At 42.3% G+C, this 25,975-nt stretch overlaps 1 protein-coding gene across 4 annotated transcripts; it reads left to right on the forward strand.

The window, feature by feature from the left end:
• Nucleotides 1-1,407: 1,407 nt before the first annotated feature.
• rgl2 (ral guanine nucleotide dissociation stimulator-like 2) lies at nucleotides 1,408-25,973 on the forward strand. Of its 4 annotated transcripts, none has more exons than XM_068322840.1 (20): nucleotides 1,408-1,598; nucleotides 3,473-3,655; nucleotides 11,890-11,937; nucleotides 12,335-12,418; nucleotides 12,513-12,679; nucleotides 13,121-13,177; nucleotides 14,462-14,658; nucleotides 15,785-15,894; nucleotides 15,986-16,201; nucleotides 17,173-17,276; nucleotides 18,390-18,474; nucleotides 20,269-20,328; nucleotides 21,097-21,183; nucleotides 21,303-21,335; nucleotides 21,679-21,800; nucleotides 21,885-21,971; nucleotides 22,666-22,759; nucleotides 22,994-23,218; nucleotides 23,450-23,564; nucleotides 24,103-25,973. In XM_068322840.1, exons 2-20 carry the CDS (start codon nucleotides 3,497-3,499, stop codon nucleotides 24,282-24,284), a joined length of 2,232 nt encoding a protein of 743 aa, XP_068178941.1. In that variant the 5' UTR covers nucleotides 1,408-1,598; nucleotides 3,473-3,496; the 3' UTR covers nucleotides 24,285-25,973. The 4 variants fall into 4 exon arrangements, with proteins under 4 accessions (XP_068178941.1, XP_068178940.1, XP_068178942.1 ...); XM_068322839.1 differs by having other exon boundaries at nucleotides 1,409-1,598; nucleotides 3,489-3,655; XM_068322841.1 differs by lacking the exons at nucleotides 1,408-1,598; nucleotides 3,473-3,655 and adding exons at nucleotides 9,023-9,221; nucleotides 11,064-11,194.
• Nucleotides 25,974-25,975: the final 2 nt, after the last annotated feature.

Below are 25,975 nucleotides of genomic sequence, written 5' to 3' on the forward strand. Positions count from 1 at the left end.
TGATAAAGTGCCAATTTCCAACTGTTACCACTAGGTGGAGAGCAAATACCAGGGCTCTAACTGCACCGCCATCAGCCTGTCAGTCCGAGGGAAGTTCAGGGTCATTAAGTTGAGTCTGAAGTGAAGGCCATTCATCTGTTCGAGGCGCACTGTTATTTATTCCACCAACAGTCTGGGTGTGCTGCAGAGCTGGACCTTCCTGAGAGGAGCCCAGCATCACTTTGTGAGTTAACCTCTCACAGCCCAAGCAGCACAGAGGATAAACATGGAAATACATGTAACCATAAAGCGCTTATAATAAACATGTAAGAAAGAGTGATTAATAAAAATAACACACATACACACACACACATGGGTGATGGTCATGTCTCCTCTGGTGGATCCTTCCAGAGCATCAGGGCCCTAACAGGTAAAAAAAACCTCCATCCTCTTTTATTTTACAACCTGGATGGAACCCGGGTTAGAGCCGGGTCATGAGGTCATAAGATAAAAGTAGCTCTAAAGAGGAAGAGGAAGTCACAGTAAAGATGCTATAACATGTGGGATGTGTCCAGAGTGAGGAGACAAAGAACAGGTCACAATCTGGAATAATGTGAGCTATGAAATATGAATCAAAGTCAGGCTGTATTTCTCTGTATCCCATAATAGTTTTGTCCAGTTGACATTCTTTTAACTTATCCATGAATCCATCTTCCAGAACATTCCGATCATCTCCATCAGCCTCTGGTGAGGGATGGTGATCAAAGCAGCAGGTAAACCTTTGCAGCAACAAAAGCAACATGTCTGAAGCCAGTATGGCCGGAGGGGGGGGAGGGGGTCGTCACGGATCACATGCATTCGGATTACAAAACAGAATTATCATCATGTTGGATTAATTATGAAAAGGTATTTGCTGTTTATTCCCTGTTATGATTTTCCATTGTTCCGCTTAATAGCGCCGTTAAATGCGTCATCATGCGCTCTTGATTGTGTTGGATGCGCATCCATGGTTTAAGCTGTTGGTTTGTGTTCTGCCGCAACATTGAGACTAAGAAATATAAATGACGATCAATAAAGTGCGGATCTTATCGAATTAATTGCGGGTTCTGGTTGCGGTGCGCGTTAACAGGCTGCGTGAAAGGTTGGAAAGCTCCGGAACGTGCGCACATGCGCGCGTTTTTTTTTTTTTTACACCGTACGGAAATGCGCGACGTGTCAACATCACAATCCCCGGGGTGACATTTCCCGGTGTGTGTGTGTGTGTTTGTGTGTGTGTGCGTGCGTTTGTATGTGTGTGTGTGCGTGGGGGGGCGCTGCTGTGTGAGAAGAGGGATTGTGACCGTAGTGCGCTATCAGCCACCGCTCCGAACAGACGAGCGGTGTGTGGACACTGATAGGGAGGAGGAGGAGGAGGAGAAAGGAGGAGGAGGAGGAAGAGAGGGGGAGAGAGAGAGAGAGAGAGGGAGGAGGGGGCGGAGGACCGAGCTGTATCGTCGCGGTCGTCGGTGACGGTGGTACATATGGGTGCGACTCTCCACAGCTGAGCCGGACGCAGCGCCACCCGATGCCGCCTGGACCCCGCTGAGCCCGGTGGGTTCGCTCATGACTCTGGGCTGTCAGTAAGTTGAACAGCTTCCTTCCAACTATTTCGTTAATTTTTATCGCCTCTTGTGACATTTCCAGGGCCTTCGCGTTCTTTTCAGCGACTCGTAGTAGGAAGCACAACGCGCCTCTGGTGTGTCGTAACAGGAGTGTCAACAGGCGCAAACTTTTAACAGAATTTCATTTTCATCATCCAGCTCCGCGTTGTGACAGAAGGTGCGACCTAACGGCAGCACCCCCCCCCACACACACACACTACCACCATTACCCCCCCATGGCTGCAGACAGGGTGTGACTTTAACTGTAACCTAGTTACAGCTGTGTGTGTGTGTGTGTGTGTGCGTGTGTGTGTGTGTGTGTGTGTGTGTGTGTGTGTGTGTGTGTGTGTGTGTGTGTGTGTCATGTGTGGTCAGAGAGCCACTGAATAGGAGGCATTCAGTGATCTGGACAGCCGTTGGTCATATACCCACAACAGGACTACTTATGACCCCCCCCCCCCTCCACCAGTGGGCCTACATGTGCATGTTTCCTCTCTGGTGGGGGCTGCAAACTTAATGAGGAAAATTGCAGTGATGTGATTGGACAATAAATTCAAATTTGCAGGAGTCCCGTGCGAAAATGGAAAAGTTTGGACGTCCAGGAGGAGACGGCCTCCAGCTTTTCTTCTTTTTTTGGGTCCCTGTGGTCCAGAGCTGTCAGAGGCGGCTGGGGGGGGGGTGTCCTTCAGAGGTCTGGTTCTGTGGACTTTCAGTCCCAGCTGCCAGCATATGTCATCAGTGGAGTCGTAATGCCCTACCTGGCCATCCGACCTACCAAGCAGTGGTTTCATTACCATACGACATCGCCGTCCCACTATCCAGCTCTGCATCTGCCTCCCTCCAGGAAACACTGTTTACTAGATGTGTATCTCCACTGCAATCCAGATACCAAAGAAAGGGGGGGGGGTGAAAGGAGGGGCGGCTATGCAAATCCTGACCCGCTGTGGACACAGTGAGAATTAAACAAATGATCTCCCATCTGAGCTGAACGCAGCTCTGAAACGTCTTGAGTCTGGGTTCACAAGTCACTGAGATGTCAGCGGGGTCAGCGGGTCGAGCATTTTTTTTTAATCTTTAGCAGATTCAGATGATTTATTGTTACTCAAAAGGCCAAATTAAATTGATTGGGGATTGATTAGTTGAGACTTTTCAGAATTCACCAGTCAGAAGGGACATTTTTGGATTTCTTCTCTCATCCAAAACCCAAAGACTCTTCATTTGCTATCATGCAGCAGTGAATTTCAGCCCCCTCTCCCCCCCTGACATTTTAGAATACACTATATGTTGATGAAACTGTCTTTTATTGACTGATCAATTAATTGACCAGCCATTGCACCTAACTCTGTCCCTGCCTGGCTTATAGTGAGAGCCATTATGAAAGGATTGTAATGGGCTTTATGAGCAAGAGTCATTTTTAGACACGGCAAATCGTGTCTCAGTATTTTTAGATTTTAGGACAGAGTTATGGCCCTTTCTGCTGAGACCAGATTTCAAAAATACAAGTTATAAATAAATACACATAATTGATTGAAATGGAGTAAACAAATAAATGTTTATTTTAAATGGGCAGCGGATGAACAGTCCGATGATAAATTGATAAAGGGAAGCGTTTTCGCAGACATCTTCAAAGTTCCGTTTTAAAGAAGTGAAACTTGAAGCAAACCTCAGGGTTTCTCAAGGACTCTAGTTTTGATCCTGTTGTGTTTTAGATGGAGTTAGAGGTCTGGATGATTCATAATTCACAGAACAGAAATGTTTTTTTTAAAGAGAGAAAATAATTCTCTTAAGCACAGGAGGGTCTCTTATCTCTAGGGCCTGAGCTGAACGCCGTCTCCCTTTTCTTTCTCCTGTTGGTCCTGTCCGTGGCAGCTGGCACCATGCTGCCCCGTAGCATGAGAACAGGTGGTTATGACCTGCCAGGGGCGGAGTCAAGCAGCGTGCCTCTCATTGGCTACCGGCCCTTACCACCTGACAGCAGCACGCCCGACAACCAGTCATGGAGGAGGATCGGCGGCGATGAATTGGAAACTTCACAGGTGAGTGTTTTTCCTTTATTTATTTCTTAATAAACTGCAGATGTGTTTGGCTGGTTGTCATAAACCCCAGATGATCGGTCACTCGTGTTTGTTGTCCTGTTTGCCTGCGACATATCTCAAAAAAGTTGGCAACAGAATATACTTAAAGTTTATGGAAGCGTAGATCTGTTGGTTAAATCTGGAGATGGATGGAAGTTCGGCTGCAGATTGTTCAGCAGAGCCAAATGGGACCTTTAGGTAATTCTTCCCACTCAAAGTTATTTTTTTAAATAATTTTTTTGAACATGGATGTTTAATCTGGGTTTGATGCCAGCTGCACAATTTCAAACAAGTTGGGACATTAGCAGCAAAAGATGGAGGGAGTTATGGGGCATCCAAAAACACCCGATTGGAACATTTAACAGTATAACAGGGGAATTACATGCAAACGAGTACTGAAGCGTTTGTTTTTCCTTTCGTTCTGTTTCTATGGTTGCGAGCTGCGTGCATTTCTCTCAAATGAAGATTTCAAGGGGTTAACTCAAAATAGTTCCACTTTATTTTTCACAAAACGAAACATGTACCCAACCCCTATGTACTGGATGTGATGATTGGGCAATTTAAGCAATGTATTTATTTATTTTCAATTTGAAAATTTGAACTTGGACCATGACCTTTCACCTCCGATAATGTTGACAGAGCCTATCATTGCCGAGTGAACTTCACACACAATTGGGAGGTTATACTTTTATCACAATTTTTTTTTTTTTCAACACGTATTAAAATAATTTGCAGACAAACTGCAACCGTATTTGTAACGGAACGTTTTCCCATGAGTCATGTGACCGACCGGTAACTCTCACAGCATGCAAGTCGCTCCGAGGTTCTACTTCACGCTTGGCCTCAAGAAACTCCTTGCTGCTAAAAAAAGAAATTACATGGAGGCTCTCTTTCCATCCAAGCATACTTCCTTGATGCTCGTATCACATGGTGTTTGCGGGTCCATCGCAGTCAATAATCCATGTGGTTTGGCTGGTCGATGTGGCGTACACCTGTTCCTCCTGTAAACAGTGTCAGGTGTCACAGGATGTCTCCAACAACAGTCTGCCAAGGAGAAATTCTACCGACCACTTCCCCGTTCGCTGATGAGCAAAAGTGAAATATGTTGTAAGCGGTAGCCTTGGGAAAAAGAAAAACAAAGCCTGTAGGTGGAAGAAAGAGACGGAGATTTAAAATGGAGATAAAAATCAAGACAGGGGAAAGTTATTGATATGGTTCTTTGCATTTTGTAGCTTATTTTCTTCCCAGGCGGTGTACATTTCTACTCTACGAGGAAACTGATGAAATGTAGATTATCCAGATACTCTTGCATCCCTTTGGTCGGGTTGGATTTCGTGTTTTGTGCTGAGGCTCCTTTTTTCTTTTTTTTTTCACACTGGCAAGTTCAGATGCTGAGTTTAACGTCATGCTGCTGTGGTCCAAGTCATAAAACATCATCACGCTGCCTTTAATCCTAGAGTTTAGCCACCTACTAGCTAATATTACCCACTGATGGTGTCAGAATTATCCCAGTTTAATAATCCCAGTTTTTACCTTCCGTTTGGAGGAAGTAGTTGAAAAAAGAGCAGTTCTGTCCCCTCAAAGCAGGTGACAGTACTTTTCCTCTGGTTGCCCTGACTCCCACAAATCCACTGACGTGCGGTATTGGCCAGTTGGTGACTCCAAATTGCCCATCGGTGTAAATGTCACTGTGATTGGTTGTTTGTCGGCCCTGTGATGAACTGGCGACCTTTCAAGCATGTCCCGCACTTCTCCGCCCAATGTCACCTGGGATGTGACTCATCTCCTGTCTGCAACCCTGCAAAGCAAAAGCAGCTATAAAAAAAGTAGAAGAAGGACAAGAATCTGAGTCTGAGAGATAAAATCGAGGCAGCGACGAGCAGGTCTGATGGGTAATACTCGGCCTTATGCCAGACTTAATTGCTAAGTGATGTTTAAATTCTTTTAGCTGGGTTCCACAAGTCCCACAGAAAGCCTGAAGAGGGGGGGGTGATGATTGTAACGGCACATGAATGTCAACGGTGTTGGAAAAATGCACGATGGCACGGAGCCTGCAAACACATCCAGAACCAATGTCAAGGACGCAACAGCTGTTCTTCTAATCAATCCTTCCACCACGTTCGGCCGGTGTCCACATGCTTATATTTTAGCCTATTGGCTAAGCTTTCCCTACCCACAACCCAGCAGTTTGACTGGCGGGGACAACTCATTCTAAGGACGCACTCTTAACATTTCCACGAAATATCAGTAAACAGGAATTAGAGGAGCAGAAAGAAAATTTGCACATGGAAATGTCAGCTTCAAACTAACATGCGTGGATTGATGATATCTACAGGAACAGACTGTCCTCAGGAGATTCCTCTCCTTTAAGAACAGAACAGCTTTGACTGATGCCACAGTGTTACTTGAAGGAGTCGATAACGGGCGCCAGGGGATGCATGAGATGAAAGCATGAGAAGAGGAGCGGAGAGAAAGATAGGAAGGAAGTGGTCAACCACTCAAAAACAATGGTTATCTTTAAATAAAGCCTCAGAAGGTGTGTTTACGGCCCCCTGTTTGGTGGCGACACTTGTGTTGGGTTGTAAGTGAGGGTCTCAGCATGTGTGTGTTTACTCAAAGCAAAAAGTTTTTTTGTCACAGCGGAAGTCCAGCAAAATGGATTTGTTTGAGGAAAAAAAAGATACGTCAGAGCTGCTTGGTTTTTTTTTAGATGGGGGGGGGGGGGGTTGAAGGTGGAGATCTAGCTTCCTGCTCTTGGCTTTGCTGGTGTCCGATAGATGATGTAGTCATCCAGGAGGAGAAGGTGACGCAGCCTGGGTCTGCGATGGAAGAAAAATAGCTTCGCAACGCGACAGAACGTCCTGCTTCCTGTGTTTGTCTCCACTTAATATGTACTTCCTGTATGCAACTGGGGGTGGGGGGAAAAAGAACAGCTTTGGGAACCAGGAGAAGATTCCATCTTTGAAACCAGCACAAATGAAGAGGTAGATGGGAACAGCAATGGGTACATAAGGTTAGGATTGAATGATTCTGTTTAAACACTTCCATCTCCCCTGAAGCGGCTGAATCCACACCCGTGATGCTTTGAAACACGTCTTCACAGGAGATGCTGGTTAATCTGACCCAGATTCAGTCTGTTTTCAAAGAGGAAACCCAACTGAAGCTCCACCTTTATCTTACACATCTTAATATCCCAGCTCTGGTTTGAAGTCACACGTTTAGAAATCAACAACCAGCACTGGGGGGAAAAAACACCACAATGACAGTTGTTACACAACTATTTGAGGAGATCAAAACAACTGGATGAAGAAAAAATATTTCGGCTCAGAACTTTCCATCAGCTGTTTGACTGACACTCGTTGATGATGTCATCCAGTTGCCCTTATTTTCCTATGGATTGAGAACAACAACTATATTGATCTTTTTGTGGCAAAGCCAAACACCACAGCCCCAGTGTGGGCCCAATCTCTATCACTGAAACTTTGTGTGTTTGTATTGTTGGTGATAAAACAGTGGAAAATAAATGATTATTTATAATAAAATGACAATATTGAATATGAGAGTAAACTGCCAGGTAAATTTCCTGATCTGAACCGACCTGTAAAACGAGCTGAGGCGGGTTTTTATCGCTAAGTTTGAGCTTGACTTTTAGGTGAGACAGGACAAACACTATCCCTTTCTCAATCGAGATAAAGAGAATAAAAAAAGATGAACTCCGTGTTTTAAAGTTGTATTAATTTTTACCATGGTACTATTGTTTTGAATGAAGTTGCAGCTTTCTCTTGGTTTAAACGCTGGTGGAAACATCTATGATAACATACATGACTCAACTGAATACATGCAGTATAAGGCTGGCATTTAATATGGAAATGATCCATGTCACGCTCTATCAGTAGAACATGAAGGAACCTACGCAGGCCTATTTAGTTTTAATGAAGTAGTAATTAGACATTTAACCCTTCATTAACCTCATCTTCAGCAGCAGCAGGCGGCTGTTTCCTGCGTTCCTGCAGACGCATTTCCGTTTGGAAGTGACAAGAAAAATGTCTTCAGTAAATCTGATGATACTTGATAAATTTACGTCTGACTAGTTGGAGACTTGAGATTTCTTTCTTTGAACAGCATCTGCACTGGTGGTGGTGGTGGCTGATGACTCTGCTCAGACTGACTGGGGTGTTGAAATGATGAATTTGGTGATGCTGATAGAGACTGGGTGGAGATGGGAAGGTGCACTGGTGTTCATGATAGCAGCGTGAGTGAAATACACACAGAAAGAGTCATGTTTTTACAATGTGGGTGCGACGCTGATGAGAAAAACTGATATGTCAATCGAGAGCTCTGGACAACAATAGCAAGAAGTGAGGATTACAGTCTATGTGATTGACAGGATGGAGTCAGAAGTAAACCATCAGTGTGTGGCATTAAGTTGTTAGGGAATGAACTACTCATTTAGGATCTAATGGAGATAAAAATGAGCTGAAGGACGAGTAAACTAGAAGTCTAATGTCGATCTGTTGTCTCCTGTCTATTTAAAAACACATATTTTAGCCATTCCACCTTTATAAGGCGATGATAAATGTTGCGTTTATGTTACAGTCAAAAAGAAGGCAGCATTTAAAGGCATTTAAAAATGTAACTTGAAGCGTGTGTGCTAACTGACACAATAGTAAACTGGCGACCATCTACACATGTATATGCTCCACTGGTTGGCCCATTAGACGCTTAAATAAACACAACGCACTTCCTGGTTTGGTGTTTGTCTTAACAGTTATCAGCACTTGTTACATACGTGTTTCTCACGTCCCAAGCATGTTGGGCCTCGGAGTGAAGGTTTTCAACGTAAACACGGAGATGCATTAAACAGGATACTCAGTGAAACTGGTTTAGCTGCAATGGGAAGGTCATCGCTAAGACAGAGACAGCAGCAGAGGAGTCTCTGAAAGAGAGGGGCTATTGTTCTGGAAATAGCTTTAGGCCTTTGTTTCTCAGTGTGTGTGTGTGTGTGTGTGTGTGTGTTCATGTGTGTGTGAGTTTGTGTGTGTGAGGAAATGTTCATGCTTTTGTCTATTGATAAGGGTTTGTATTTGTGTGAGCGGCGTTTCTATTCTGCACGGTATCTGTGTGTCTCCGGGTGACTGTGTAAAAAGTGACTCATTTGAAATGGAGTGTTTCCTATTCCTGTGTGTGTGTGTGTGTGTGTGTGTGTGTGTGTGTGTGTGTGTGTGTGTGTGTGTGTGTGTACTCAGTGGGTGTTCCCTGGTGATGCGCGCTCACGGGGGGAGGCTGGACTTAGCTCCTGATCCAGGTGTGTCTTGGTGATATAGAGCCACAACTCACACAACTGACGGCGGAGACATATCGTGCAGGTGTAGGTCATCCGACAGGTAGGAAGAGGCGGTGCAGGACGAAAGCAGGGAGCGATGGATGAAAGAAAATGGATAAAATGAAATTTCCACCAGGGCCTTTATCCTGAAGATTTTCCAGGAAGCTCAGGGATCACCGCTTGTCTGGACTTGCTGAGGGAACGGTAATTAGTGTTTCTTTTCTTTCATTCCTCTGCTTGATTCCAGTGTAAAGCAGAGAGAGAGAGAGCTGCTGGAATAACAGGTTTTATACTCAGATTTTATCAATTCAGTGCAGCAGGGATCTTCTTGAACGTGTGGAACACGGTTTTAAACTTCAACCTTCATTCAAGAGTCAGTTCAAGATAATTTTATAAAAGCTAATAAAGGCTAGCCACTGATTATTAAAAATAATTACATTCTGTGCTGAATTTGGGAGGGGGATAACTCACCTTTACCAGCTTTATGAATTTGTGTGATCATGCTGGTCCAAAGGGAAATCTCACAAATCAGTACCAGCGAAATGAGGAGCAACGTCAGACATCATCAGGTTACTTTATCAGAGGCTAATCTCTTATCTTTATAGCTTCATAATCTTGTGTGTATTTGCTGTTTCTGTTCTGTTTCCAAGGTGTTCCTCCTGTTGACTCGCGTCTGGCGCTTTTTTTTTTTTTTTTGCCAGACAAGCTGGATGACTTCAGAGTTTTCGTCATGCATTATTTATTTCGGAAAGTCGCAGTTGTAAAACCATCAGTGTCAGCAGAAGTGCAAAGTGTTATTGATCACCGTATTCATTATTAAAATGTATAATCCATGATCGAGATGTAAAATAACAGACAACCCTAGCCTGCCACTGACGATTCACGTTTCCTCCAGCTTTAAAGACATTAAAAATGGATATCCCACAACATTATGCTGTGTGTGTGTGTGTGTGTGTGTGTGTGTGTGTGTGTGTGTGTGTGTGTGTGTGTGTGTGTGTGTGCGTGTGTGCGTGTGTGTGCATGTCCGTGTGTGTGTACATGTGCGTGTGTGTGTGTCAGCATGTGGTCAGACTGACCGCTTCTTCTGTCTTGCCAAGTTTGCACACGTTGATTAAACTTGGCTGCAAGCTTGTGAACGGATTGTGTGTGTGTGTGTGTGTGTGTGTGTGTGTGTGTGTGTGTGTGTGTGTGTGTGTGTGTGTGTGTGTGTGTGTGTGTGTAGGTGTGTGTGCGTGCGCGTGTGTGTGTGTGTGTGTGTGTGTTATTATATAGCACAATCTGTTGGTAGACGATGAAAGCTTGCACCAACACTCTTAGAGGTAATTTAACAGTCTCACATTCAAACTACTGCATTGCACCATTTACACTCAAATTACCAAACCAACAGTTCTTTAATCAATAGTTAATATTAGATTACATGAAGCAGAAAAAAATCATCAAATTCTGTGTGAATTCTAATGGATCGATCACTGGAAATGTATTAACTGCATAATTCATGGGGTTAAAATACAGAATCTTTATTGCATCCTTTAGAGATGCTGCTGGAGCCATTTTTGCTATTTATAATTTATTCATGGCATTTAAGTTATATTTTTATTACTGAAATTTAAGTAATTTTTCTATCTTTTATGTAAGTGTAAATATAATTGAGGTATGATTATTTTATAGTTGGTAATATGCACCATGCTATGCAGCGTATTTGTGTCACAGGGGGCTTACATGTGGGTACGGATTGGGTGCCTCTTCTCCTATTTAGACACTACAAATAGGAAACAGGTGGTGGTTTGGGATTAGCTGGCAGGAGAAGAGAAAGATACCGTTAGTTTTGGGGGGGTTTTGGACCGTGGTTGCAACCGTTTCCTGTATTTATGTAATCATTGCCTTCGAACATATACAGTAAATACTGAAGAGAAACGATTTTGAAGCGTGGATCCAGCGTCAATACCACATTAGATGCACAGGTGATTTGCAAAATTAATTTTCAACTGTCTTAAAATGATGGCATAAAATGCAAAAATCAGTAATATGAATGATGGTTGTGCAAAGGTGACAGACCAACACAACCAGGGCTGGACTGGGACACCGTGCAGAAACCATCCGACAGCACATCAGTATCTCAGCTCTGCTGCACGTTTCTCCGAAAACATTGCAAGGATGAGAGCAATGCACCAATGCTAGTGAGCCTTTGTTCCCACTCCCTCTTAACTGACTTCCTCGTGATCAAAGGTGACAGTGAAGTCCACAGCGTGCATACTTAAGTTATCTACGTCTCCCTCCTACGCCGCTAGCTTAAAAACCTGGCTTGATTAGGCAATGACAGCATGAGAAAAGGAGCTGTGATAACAAAATAAAATCCAGGAGTGTTGGAATTCCCTCTTAAAGAAGTGGAAAGGAATGGAGCTTTTGATTTCAGACACTGTGAAGGAGATACCGGTGACAGGAGAAAGACAGGAAGGAAAAGAGGCAGGCAGGCTTCTTAGAAGAAAAGCATTGAGCCCCAAAGGATGTCTCGGCTGGTCTCAGCTGAGATAAAAATACCTGTTTCAGGGGTGGGCAGGCAAAAACGTAAAGCAAAAATGAATCTTGTGGACATCAATACGAGTTATTCTGAGTTTCTGCATCATTGAACCTGGTTATTCATCAGGAAAAATAAGCTTCAACTGACGAAAATGAATTCTATTGCTGAACACACGCGCTCCATGATGGTGTGTTCACACAGTCTCTATAAGAATATAACCTTAATGATTTCTCGATGCGTTGTATAACTGATGGTTCACTCATCTGTGGTGTTCTTCATCTTTCTTCTATCGTGCAGACAACCTCAGCTGCACCGGCTGTCTTAAATCCTGTTATGTTTGCTCCTCTTCCTCAGGTGGAACCCTCCCCGATGAAGACTACCTGGTACTGTCCTCTGGATTTGGTAAGAGCAGCAGGGCTGCATGCAGCAGCACGCAGGCTATAGTGTGACTGTGAGTCAGTGGCGGTTTAAAATGGGGTAACTGTGTCAGGGGCTTTCCCTCAGGCTAGAACAAGATCTTTACGGCTCCATGTGGGAACTGAGTTAAAAGCAGCTTTCATGCCTTTTTTTAAACCAGTATGGAAACCGTCTGTCACTTGTAAAGCAGATTGTTTGTCAGTGATGATCCTAATGAAGGTTTCTAATGGTGTCAACCTGTTTAATACATTGAAAAGACAAGTTTATACTTTAGATTTGATATTTATTGCTCCTAATGTCAGTAATAGGTTAAGGAATCTGTTCTTTGGTTGTTCTTTGCGACAAACGGACGCCATCCTGACCCGGTTTCTCTGCTCTACAGTCTACCGTGGTTGAAGAAGAGGAGGATGGAGTGATCTACACAGTGGTGGTCAAACAACAACATGGTACCCCCACCAGTGGATTCGTAAGTCCTGTACTCAACTTGACATTTTGAAATAATCTCCACTTCCTGACACGTTCTCTGTCGGCCTCCCTTCCTTCCTGTCTTCCTTCTCCAGTCGCCGGTGTCTCGCTCCCAGTGTGTGAAAGCAGGGACGGAAGAGAAGCTGGTGCTTCACCTCATTCACTCATTCGCTATGGGAGACTCCTCCTTCATCTCCATCTTCCTCTCCACCTATCGGTCGTTCATGTCCACCAAGAGAGTACTGGACATCCTCACTGACAGGTGAGGTCGCAATCCATCTTGAGGAGAGCTTGAACCTCCCAGAGAAATCTTTAGCTTAGCTTAACATTTTGTTTTCAAGCTTTATTTTATGTAAACCGCAGTTTCTGAACCATTCTTTAAAATAGCAGCAGCAAACATTAGGCTTTGTAAGCTCGTGGTTCTCCTAAAGTCTTCAGATGATTGAGGACATTTGCATGAAACGACTGTGTCGGTTTTAGACTCCTGCAAGAATGCTCACTCAACATGAGAACAACGCTTTTTGTTGAAAAGTTTCTTGGGAAAAACAAGCCATAAATAAATGCCTTACAAAGCGTATGCATTATGTATAACACAGCAGACACGCGTTTGAAGCTGAATGAAATTTTCTTTTCTGATTCACCAACCACTTGGTTTTTCTTTTTTTGTTTTTTTTTTCTTTTTTTTTTGTTTTTTGGTGAACAGGTTGGAGAACCCACCTGGGGAGAGCGAGAGGAGCCAGATGAGACAGTCTTTTAACAGGTGACTTTTTTTTCTTTTTTTTTTTTTTTTGGAAAATGACACTTTACATCTTTGCATAGAGACTTTTAGAGCGACATGTGTTTGTACTGAATATGTATGTGGGGCTTGGCTGTGTCCTAAAATAAAATAAGCTCCTTGAACAAGTTAACATCACCAGAACTGGAAACCCGTCTCAGCGTTTTCATTTGACTAAACTAATGAAAAAAGGCTCAACTGAAACAACAAAGTGAGTTTTTGCCTGTTCACACATCCAGCAGGCGTGCAGCGACATTACAATTCATTGTGAATCATGTTGTTTTTTTGTCCACCTGATGAACGCAACGCCACAGAGATTTTGGCTTTGCTGCCTTCTTTTGACTCTGCTTTGGTCTGAACCAGTTCCTGCCTGAAACAGCTAGCCTTTAGCTTTAGCCACGTTGACTATCTAACAGTGGCTGCTCATCTAATCAGTTTCCCACAGTGCTCTATGGGTAGTAAACACAGTAGTGATATGCTTCATGGAACAAAGGGCTGCAGAGGCAGGTAATAGTTTCCTGTATTTTCCCTGAAATTGATAAATAAAGGTACTAAAATGTCATAAGCAGCACCTTTCAGCCAAATCAACCAAAACAAGCAGACGTTATTATTATTTATCATGTCTTCATATTATTATCATTATCATTTTTGTTTCATTCATGGTTAAGATGTACCTGAATCGTTTGAATCCTTAACTTTGCTGGTGTCCTTGTTGCTGTTGGCTCCGGTTTATTTGTCGTTACGGGTGTCGTTACTCATTGGGAGAGGGCGAACATTCCACCTCCATTAAAAGAAAACCTTCCTTTGCTTCCACTAAATTATAGTCTCACCTCTAAGCTGCTTTTTCTTGTCTCAACCTCAGGAGAATGAGATTTCTCAGCAACTTTTTTTTAGACGTGTCAGAAAAATATCAATACATTCAATCAATTCCAATCACGAAAGGTTGTTTATCTGCTTCAGGCAAAATGGAACGGCTCAGGGTTAAAACCAGAGCAGAATGGACTACACCTCCCAACAAACAGTGCTGATTGATTTGAAAACGGTTCTTTATCCAATGAGGTATGAGGTCAGGTTAGCTCTTGATGACCCGAGGTGCGAATGCAACGCTCAAAGGGAAGTTTTTGTTCTCGCAGGTCTGAAGCGTGTAAAGGTCAAAACTAATAAAATCACAGATGAACAGGTGTCTGATGTTTAGACGCACATTTCGGTGTAAAATCGACAAAAACTACAAATAGAAGATTGATGGGACAGTTTCTCACATTTGTGCAGGGCGGTGTGTACGGTGTTCAGCACTTGGCTCTCTGAGTATCCTGAAGACTTCAGGAGTTTGGGAGAGCCGTCTCGCCTGCTACGCTTGACTCCCCTCCTCCCCCAGGACTCCTCATCAGCGGTCGACCTCCGTGCTCGTTTCCTCAGGATCGCCGAGGAGCTCAGCGAGAAAGCCCTCCTCCCTGACGCTCATAAAGGTCTGAGCTACCACTGAGCTGAAAACGACGCCATTAAGGCCTTGTTAGAGGTGGTTTTATGTTCAGATACAATCATAGTCTTCATCTAAATGCAGCACTGGGACTACGGATGACAAAAAAAACCCATACTTGGTAGTATATTTAAAGTCTTTTGAAAGAATCTAGTATATATATATATATATGTATATATATATATATATATATATATATATATATATATATATATATATATATATATATATATTTATATATATATATATATATTTATATATTTATTTATTTATTTATTTATTTATTTTTAAATAGCAAATGTCAGCATGCTAACATGCAAAACTCAGTTGGTATATATATATATATATATATATAAATTTTATTTATTTAAATAGCAAATGTCAGCATGCTAACATGCAAAACTCAGGTGGTAAACATGCTGAACATCACATGTTAACTTTAACACCGTGAGCATGTTGTTATGCTAGTATTAGCATTTAGGTCAATGTGCCTCTTTGTCTTTGTGCAGCTTCAGATCTATTACCAGTGACTTGCATTAAAAGACAGGTTTATCCTATCTGGGGTAGGGGGTAGGGTGGGAATATAAGATGAACAAGAAGGTTGATGGTAGTTCCCTCCAAAATGGCCTTTCAAATAGTGTTTATAATCAGATAGTGATAAGGAAAAAGAAACATGAGCGAAAGTTATGTTGCATTAATAATGACGTGATGTTTCAGAACAGACTGACATGTTAACCCTTTTCACTCAAGTAAATTTCAAGGCTAATAACTGACAAAATAATTAAGAACTAGCTCCAGCAGCAGCATCCTGTTCTCTCCCTTCCTCACGTCTGGAGGCCACGAATAGAATATCTGATTATCACAAGATAAAAAAAATTATTTCCTTATTAAAATTAAATCTTTACTTTCCCTGAGTTTCCCTCAGATAACCGGTAATGGAAGCGAATGATTTGATTATTACACTGAACGCTGATGAAGGATCAGGTGAATCGCTCTGGGGGGAGATACTGAATACTGCAGCTAATAATGGATTAGAGAGATATGGAGGCCTACAAACAAAGGTGTGCCTTATATTTTGAATCCAAAGTTTTATTTAACAGCTTCATCCGTTGCAGATCAAACCGGTTTCACCAGCCCTCCTCCCGACGCCTCCAAGTTTGAACCCACCAGCATTCTGGGATTCCCTTCAGGGCTCATCGCTGAGCAGCTCACCAAGATTGAGACGGTGAGTTCAATTAGGTCTGACTGTGTTTTTCATGCTGGCAAAAGATTAATAAGTAGGATGTATTATTTTGTTTCACGCCATCATTTCCCAGGAGCTGTTTGTCCGTTTGGTTCCGTACCACTGCCTGGGTTCGCTGTGGTCCCAAAGGGATAAGAAAGGGAGGGAAGGTGTTTGTTGGTCCGTCCGGGCCACCATACGTCAGTTCAACAAGTTGGCCAATGCAGTTTTAGCATCCTGCCTTTGGCCCACGAAGCTACGCAGCCATCAAAGAGCCCGATTGTTGGGGAAATGGATCAGCGTAGCAGAGGTATCCGAAAAAAACGTCATGCATTTTTAATGCTTTTTATTTTTCTAGCAGGCGTTTCATAATGGATCATCATGACATGGCACTGTTAACAGCTGGGGCTTTCAAACCTAGCAGAAATGCTTAAGTCTGCATTTTCCGACAATAAACCCCCTTTAATCCCTTAACTGTAATCCTATTCTGATCCCTCACAACAAACATACCGTCAAAAATCCTCCATCTAGAAGTTACGTCACCTCAACCAGCAGCTGAACACAGTGAAGCCTTGATTTATGGCTCTCTCCTGGGAAAAGCAGCAGCAAATTAATTAAATACTTCTTACTTCTGTTAGAGTGAATTTGATTATACTGGAAGTAGACTTCCAGTCCCACAGTACACCTTTAGGAAACTGAACAGGAAATGTACCCTGCATGAACTGTACATGTCAGGAATGTGCTGAGACAAAACCTTACGCACAACCTCAAGACAAACAGTTGAAAAGGTTAATATTGCAGATTAACGGAGTTACGTAACAGTTTTGTGCTTCCAGTGCAACAACAGACGGTTTCTTTTAAATAATGGAAAGCTCACAGGAGCTCACACGCCAACATGAAGTATGCGTTCTACTGATGTAATGGTCACATGAGCCGTTTATCCTTTATAATAACTGTTATAAAGCAGAATTAAAGCACAGATTCCCTTCAGTATTCCTTGCGTAAAGCTGCATTCATCATTATAGACTCACACTCAATCATGCTAATGTCGTCTTTGGCAAAACGCATCCCTGGTTGGTTTGCTGCCAAACGGCCCCTCTAAACTCATCCCGAGTGTCTTTTGGGACAAACCTCTTCAGGGGCATACATTATTCAGCCCTCCAGGCCTCACACTGCAACCCAACACCAGGCAGATCCACACCCACAGGTGCTCTCAGTTACAGCCAGTGTATGTATGCATGCATGCAAATGAGTGTGTCCGTGTGTGTGTGCTGTCAACAGGAGTGCCGAGCCAGGAAGAACTTCTCCTCGCTGTACGCCATCGTGTCGGCCCTGCAGAGTAATCCCATCCACCGGCTCAGGAGGACGTGGCAGGAAACCGACAGGTCGGCAGCTCCAGATCATTTAACAAAGAAATGAAAGGGAGAAGACTCAAGAGTTGTCATGTTTTCCTTTAAAACAGGATGTTCTCATAGTTGTTTTGGGTTTTATTGACCCCTGCTGGTGAGTCAGGAGTTGAAACAGTAATCTGTCTCCAATCTCACAACTGGTTTGGCATTAAAGCTGTGTTGTGTTGCATGATAGTGGATCATCACACCCAGAAATGAAACAAAATCACTGTGGTTGGTTTCATGTGTGCAGCAAAGGGGAAGGTACTCTAGCGTGCCGAGACGCGGTAATACTTCATAATGATTCATGCTGACGCTGCCAAACTGCAGGTTTTTGCAAATGCATGTAAAACAAATGTCTGAAAATAGTTAGTTACTCAGTGAAGACTTAAAAACGTCACAAATGACCGCAAAATCAGGAAAAAAAAAACCTTTCCCCCACACTCTTATCGACTGTTTAAAGCGCTTTTATGTCTCACGTAAGGACTCACAGGACATAGCGCAATTCCGCACTATCTGACTGATGCTAAAATAAGACTTTGTATTATTCTCTACTCACATTTTATCCACCATAATTATTTTTTATTTTTTATTTTATATACTGAATTAATCCCCAAAGGGAAATTAGTGGCACACTCTAGTTAGTCACATGCATATATGTTATTTTTTGTGTACAGGCCCTGAACACACAAACACACACAGGGGGCCTGTACGCTTGCAGGGAGGGGTAGGAGTGGCGGGCAGCTCCTGCTCGGTGCGCCCAAATGATGATGCTCATCGATTTTCAATTAACAAAATGAATCTTGATGAGCATCATTTCTTCATGACTTCAAACTGCAGCACAGGAAACAAGCCTTCTCCTTTATTTATTAATCACCAAGGCAACCCCGTAAATAAATGTGAAATCAACCTCAGGAAGAAGCAGAAGTAGAATGTCTTTGTTTAAAAACTGTTTCCTCAGTAGCCGTGAGTCACGACATTCTCAGTTATTCTCAGACATGAACCATGATTTTGGATTCTGTGATTGGATTATAGGAAATATGTTGATTAAATGTGAAATATTCATAATAATTGATGATTAACCATCTCAATGCTTTGTTTGCTTGACAGAGAGGCAGTGAAGAGATACGAGGAGCTGTCAGAAATATTCTCCGACAAGGACAACTACGCTCAAAGTAGAGAACTCCTGAAGGAGGTACATTTATTGTACGATAAATTACAGATGGATGAGATTAAAGTGATAGTTTGTTAATTCAAAATTATTTTTTAAAACAGGATTTACCCAGATTAAATTAGTTGACGTAAAATAGACCTCGTCTGGTGAAAAAATTTGACCTTTGAGTTGCACGAAGGTCGGGTTCTGCTTTTAAATCATAAAGCGAAAGGTTTTGGTGCGACTCATTTGTGTACTGGTTAGTAATAAAATGCTTAAATGCTGAAGGAGCTGCTGGTTTTGAAGCGCCAGCGTTCCATTCAGAGAGAAAAATGATGGGATGTCATTGCAGGAAACACTGAACATCATCACACATGTGGATCACCTAAAATATCAGAGTCGTCTTTAAATAGCGTGATGCTAAACAGGACTGACAACGTTCAGCTGCGCTAGCCGACGTGTCAGACATCGAGCTAAGTGCTAACAAAACACACCCTGTTTAGCTTTCATACACACCTCTGAAAAGGCTGGCGACCCCTCTGCACTCTGTCTGACATCTCCCTCGCCGGTGACGAGCATCCCCTGAGTAGAACTGCAATAATGAGCCTGTGGAGCACCTCTGCTGGACCTCATTTATTAAATCGCAGAGTTTAAAGATGAGCTTTTTGTCAGCTGCAGCAAACAACAGCCAGTGTTGGGGAATAATGAGTGTTTGAAAGGCCAGGAACCAGTCTAATCTGCCTGAGTAGAACTGGCCTTATTCTGTCACGTTTCTCCCTTCAGAGAGAGAGACTCCTGTCTGAAGATGTGCAGCACATTATATTTAGTTTGCATTTTGTCAGAGGGGGATGGGTGGGTTGGCAGGTTTAGCTGTACAGTATTTGGATGAATTTTTACGGTGCAGAGCCGGCGGTAATGCCTCTGCATTTCGGTGCGGTTTTACCCGTGATGCCCCAAAGGGGTGCATCCAGATATTTTCCTGCCTTTTGAAAAGCTTCATTTCGAGCTTTGGTTGAACAGAAACACCGACCTTCTGTTGCCCTTTTCTGTTTTTTTCCCCCTGCTTCTCTTCATGTCTCAGTTTGAGGAAGATGTGCAGAAAGAGTGAGAATTTAGACTCACTAATAAAAATAATAGCAATAGCAAAATAATAGCAATACTGTTATATAGGTGAGAACAAGATAATAAAATAATAATAATAATAATAATGATAATAATAAGGATTTTTTCAAATAAAGTTATTTTATTTTGATATTTATGATAACTATTATAACAGAATTGCGGTTTTTTTCCTTGAGCTTTTATTTTTATGAAATTATAGCCTATCTTTCCTTGCAAAATAGCCCAGTCTGTTATTGCTCTGTGTTATTGTACATAATTCACTGAGGAAAAATTATATAGGACGAATAACTGCTTTTCCATTAAGTGTGTTTCATTTCATTTAATGTCAGATCAGAAATAAAAGCTTTTTGGACTGTAGGAGGACATTAAACATGCTGCTCGTCTGCTGGATACATTAAAAGCTCTCTTTCCTCAGGTTATAATTAATATATTTCACTGTAATAATTCACTAAAAGTTGCCAAAGGGATCAGTTCTTGCAGGCTGAAAGCTTTACGAGTCAGAAACAAACACGCTCGCCTAATTTTCCATTGCAGTTTGCCAAGACGTCACAAATGTGAAGATTCTCATCTGTGTTGATTTAAAAATTAGGTTTAAATTAAAAATTTCTCAAATATTGACAATGGAGATTATGCGATGTACTGAAAGATCACTCACAGATCACTGTTCCCACGGTGAACGTGAAGCTCAGACTGTCTTTCCTCGTATCTTCGCAGGAAGGAACGTCAAAGTTCGCCATCCTTGATAACCGACTCAACCACCGGCATCTCGGTCGGGTAAGTAAAGAGTTAAGACTATGAGTGATGGAGCTGAACATTTAGGTGATGGAAAATGAACTCCTTTGCTGATTTAACCAAGATTTCTCAGTAGAATCCCAAGTCACAGTTTAAACATTTGTAAGTTATTCTCACGAGAGCGTCAGATCGTTTAGTCTCAGCAAGACATTTGGGATTAATGACCCCGCTGAGGAAAAGTCTCAGATATTCAAGCGCTTAAAAAGAACAATTTCCACTAACTTTTACAGCCCCTGTTTAGTGAGCATACCAATTATTTTTGCTGGAGGGGTTGAAAACTGGGCGCACTCCCACAGGCCTTTGTGGGAGACCTTGGAAAATTCAGGAATGATGTAAGATGCTGCAAAAGCGTCATCAGTATTGAAAAGTTAAGAGGACAAAATGTGGTGTAATTTCTTTTGAAAAAAATGATCTGTGGTGTAACTTTGATGTATTTTAGGCCCTCTGAATGTTATCTTATTGTATATCTGGTATATAATTACAAATTTCAGAATAAAGGTAGCTGTAAAAAGCCTTTCCCCACATAAAATATTTAAACTCTGGTCACTTTTACAAAGCAGGGGGTGTTTCAGGGGTTTGATGCAGAGCTGTACGAGGAACGGCCAGCGTACAGCTATAAAGTGGGACAGTGTGTGTGTTTGTGAGTGTGTGTGTGTGATGTGCTGAAATCCTGAGCCATCGTTTCAAAAGCAGCTGCTCTCTGTGTGGGTTCTTTATGTCCTGAATAGAATTTTTTTCTCCTTCAAACAGTCCAATGCCCAGGGCACCGTTCCCTACCTGGGTATCTTCCTCACAGACCTCACCATGCTGGACACGGCGGTCAAAGACAGGCTTGATGTAAGTCCCTCTCATCTCCAGCAAGGAAAAAAAAAAAACAAGAAGCTGCTCCTGGAAGCTGCTCGGTATTTTACAACCATCAAAACGACTTAACACATCCTTTTCGCTCCATTTTTCAGAACGGCTACATCAACTTTGACAAAAGGAGAAGGGTGAGTGTCGCAGTTAGAAGCTGAATCCGTTTGACAGCTGAAGCTTTTGTTTTCTGCTGTCATGACATTAGCGCGTAGGGAGGGGTGCGAGTTGTAGCGCCCCCCCCCGTCAAACATCCTGTTGGAGAGGAGAACCGAACGAAGCAAAAACGGGATCATTTCTGGGATAAAAATGTATTAAAGGAAGCCGTTGTGGTATAAAACCTGAGGGAGGAAGTGATTAAGTGGAGGGTGCAGTGAGGTGATGAGGCAGAAAAAGAGCTGGCAGAATAATACTATCAGCCAACAAGGGGGGGGCTTTTATATTCTGAACCCTGGCGGTGATGTGTCTCTTTGTTCGCAGGAATTTGAGGTTTTAGCCCAAATCCGGCTGCTGCAGTCTTCCTGCAAAAACTGTGTGTTCACCGCCGACGAGGCCTTCGCCCGCTGGTACCAGAGCGTCCCCACCCTAACGGAGGAGGAGAGGTTCGGTTCATTTACGGATCAGGAATAAACACGTGGCTGTATTCAAACTGTTCTTCTCTAGACGACTGCTGGTGTTTCTTTTAGTTACAGGTTGTCCAATGAAATTGAAGCACCTTCTGAGCCGAGTCCACGTGGCCTAACGCCAACAGTCATCATCACACAGTGCCCAGAGTGAGCCCAGCTGACCGCTTATCTTTATTCATAGAAGTTTTGAACAGTGTATTTGTAGGATTTTTAAGATAGGATAAGATAAGATAAGCTTTTATTCATCCCACAGTGGAGAACTTTCCACAATCAAAGCAGTAAAAGTAGTCAGAGAGAATGGAAGAGTAGGATAGACAGTCAGCAAATAGGATAAATAATAAGAGCAATATGAAAGAATTTAATTCAATTCAATTCCAAAAAAATTACTTGTCCCAAAGGGACAATTGAAGTCAGATAAAGCAGCTGTAAAGGTGGTCTTAATCCGTCTTGGAACGGATTAAGACCATTATGCATGTTTGAACATATAGACAAACATGCATAATTAAAAACATAGAATTTGCAATTTATAGTTTCACAGTTTCCACGGTCTTTACATATTTATTACCCCATTGTACATACATATATTTTTTATATTATACATATTTTTTGGCTTTCTGTTTATTAAAATTTGCTGCTTTATGTGCCTTGAATTGCCCCCTGGGGACTAATAAAGTTTTTTGAATTGAATTGAATTTTGACTGTTAATTGTGTATAACCAGGAATCTGAAGGCACCAGTGTGATCTAGGAGGAATTTGATGTGTATTTGTCACAATTTCCTGACACTTTTGTTAATTTTATCTACAAACACTAATTTGAATGTGTTAATGTGTGTTTTTGCAGCCTGAGTACCTCCAGGAACAGCCTGGCTGGTGACAGCGACAGCCTCTTCGACTTCCCCTCACCTGTTAATAATCTGCTGTCAAAACTCACAAAGGTAACACCACCCTAGAGCAGAGAGAGAGAGAGTATAACTTTATTTATCCATCAGGGAAATTAAGTTCTTCTTCGCACAGAAGGAGAAATTAATAGATAGATAGATACTTTATTAATCCCGGAGGAAATTGTACTGCAAAATTAATTAATAATAAATTAATAATAGAAAATACAACACTATAAAAGAATTCACGCTCCTGATCATCATCAGCATCTTTTTTCGTTTCTATGGCAGCATATGAAATCGCCTTCCGTGTCCTGCCTGGACGTTGACACGTCTCCTTCCACCACCGAATCCACCCCCGTCGCTTTGACTCCGACCACACCCACCAAATCGCACCGTCGGTCAGCCTCCTGCGGTAACAACCCCCCCGGCAGCACCCCGGGTTCCGGGCCGGACATGCGAATCATCCGGATACGGATGGACCTGCACGATGGAAACCTGTACCGAAGCATTCTGGTACGAACTCACAGCGTCTGAAGCTCATTTACAGAAGCAGCGTGATTTCAGAAAATACTCTGTCCCAGAATTATTTGGGACACGCTGTACTAACAGCCTTTCCCTGTAATCTGCAAGGATCCCATTATGACAGTCATCAGAATCACATCCTCGGGACATAATGGACCCGGGATATCATTAGCGCAAATCAAGCTGTCCAAGTGTCATTGTTATTCTCCGCTCTCCCCTCAGGTGACGAGCAATGATAAGACCCCCACTGTGATCAGCTCGGCCTTGGAAAAGCACAATCAGGACCCCAAACAGGCTTCCAGATATGAGTTGATACAACTTCTGCCTGAAGGAAAAGGTAAAAACGTGCAGCAAAAGACAATCTAGTCCCCTGCTACTTACGCCAAATGGAAATATAAAAGAACTTCTGGGCAATTTCTATTTTTACAGGGACTATTTGTTAGTGAAATGAGATCATCTTGAGAATTTTTTTAGCTGTTCTTCAGTGTCTGATGAAATTTTGTTGAATTTTTGATTCGGTTGTACAGAAAGAAATCGTTATGCTTTATAACGGATTAATGCAGTTTGATGAATATTTCTGATGTTGTACATTTCTGTTGTTTTTCTTCTCTTTATTGCGATCCAAATTTAAGGTTTCTATATTATTTATATAAAATGTTGTAGCAGCTGATGTTTGTTTCTATATTTTTTTAATAATTACATGTATTCTCAGCTTTTTCTTAGAATGTGTGATTGCATTAATCAGCCCTCATCAGTCTTGATGCGTTTTAATCTCATGCATTGTTGCCAGCGTCGTAGCGCTGACATCATCTGTGCAGAATCTTCAGCAAAGCTTTACTGAAATCTGACTTTCTGTTTTTACTCTACTCTGGCAGAACTGGTCATTCCTGCCACGGGAAACGTCTTCTACGCCATGACTTCTTCCAGCGTTGACTTCCTGCTGAGGAGAAAAGGCGGACATGCTCCCCTGGACTCGTCGCCGATCAGCACAGAGACAAGCGCCACCTTTCCTCGAATCAAAGCCAAGGGCAGGAGACTGGTCAGGAATCTATTTTGATGAAGGTGTTTCCTCATCCCAACCCAACAGTACCTGTGGCCTTCTCTGTGCAAGACTAACGTCTACATATGCCTTTCTTCCATGCTGCTACAAAGCATGTTCTACCAAAAGTCCTCCTTGTCTTCTTATCTCTGGATCTTTAGAAAGTTTGTTCACCAGAGTCAGTTGTCGTTTCCAAACAGTTTCTAGAGGAAGAGCAATGAAAGTCTTCATCTGTCCCCATCATGTAGCATTTAATTCAGTTTGGTTTTCATTCAAACTGCTTCATTTGGCTACGTTTGCACTGAGGTTGAGTGCAGACATTTATTTCTTGAATCTTTTCAGGCAAGAGAACAGAAAATTGTTCTCCAATCAGAAACTAAAATATCAGCTTCTAATGGATTTGTGCTGCTGTTTAAGTCACGGGAAAAACGAATTGGAGTCAAATATTAACCAAAAAAAAATGCTTTCCTCTGCAGTGGGAACGCAGTCGTAGCTCACAGGAAATCCCATTCATGCGTGCCTCAGTTGTGAGTAAGGTTTTCAAGTGTGAAAAGATTGAATTGTTCAGAACTTCTTTTATGACCTGAGATGAAAGGATGAAGGATTTAGGACTGTGTTTGGGGTTTTTTTTTTGGGGGGGGGGGGGTGTTGGATAAGTAATAAAGAATTACTGGCTCTGGTAAACAGCACACATGAGGAAGATCAAACCACGCTGTGCTTCGTTGTAGCAAAACCACTGGAGACATGTACATGTTTTGTACATATTTATATATGAGACATTCATGTTTTGTATATATTTTATATTTTGTATGTCTGTAAGATTTCAATGTTGTGTTTACACTGACATGAGCTGTGGGTCGGTTTGTGTGAACTGTCCAGTCACTGATTCCCCGAGGAAAAATGGATGTGCAAGGTGTCTGCAGAGAGAGAATCATTAATCCAGCGATGGATTGAAGGACGGATTCATTTCAGAGTAAATTTAATCCAACATGAATTAATAATTTCACATTAAATTAAGTTACCATTCATATTGTGAAAGGATTAGCGCCTCAAACTGACGAGCAACTCGTTCCATCCTGTTTGGGCCTTAGAAATTAACTTCAGAACGACAGTAAGAAAACAAGGAAATACACAACTCTGTGTAATTATAAGGTTTTTTTTGGGGGGTGGGAGGGGGGTCTAAACTTTGTCAGCAGAGCATAAGCTAAATTAGCCAACAGACCCCACGCTCTGATTCCATGTCATGAACTAAAAGTTTGACCTCAGTGAAGGTTTAAAACACACAACCTCTTTGGAAGAAAACAAGTCAAGGTGAACTCCTGTGACCCCCGATTTACCTGCTCAGTGCTGGTGAGGCCTCCTGATTGGCTGAGGCATGAGCACAGCCGGACCGGGGAGAGGACTCCCCACATGATGCACGCTTGCATTAATACGCCTTGTTACTGATTATTTTAGTGCCTTTCTCCACAGAATGCTCATATTGTCCCATGTTTGCATTTAAATACATGATGAGGCACAAAGCAGCCACCTCCAGTGCTGTGTGGCTATTTATGCACTACATACAGAATGTCTTATTTTTGTGGCAATAAATGTACTTTTATATGAATTCCATTGCACTTGACTAACTAAATATTCAAAGTTCAACATAGACGTGAGTTCAATGCAGCTCAAAATGGGTAAAAAAAAAAAAAAGAAAGAAAAAAACAAGG

Source organism: Antennarius striatus, chromosome 9, assembly GCF_040054535.1.
Source record: "Antennarius striatus isolate MH-2024 chromosome 9, ASM4005453v1, whole genome shotgun sequence".
Lineage (NCBI taxonomy): Eukaryota > Metazoa > Chordata > Actinopteri > Lophiiformes > Antennariidae > Antennarius > Antennarius striatus.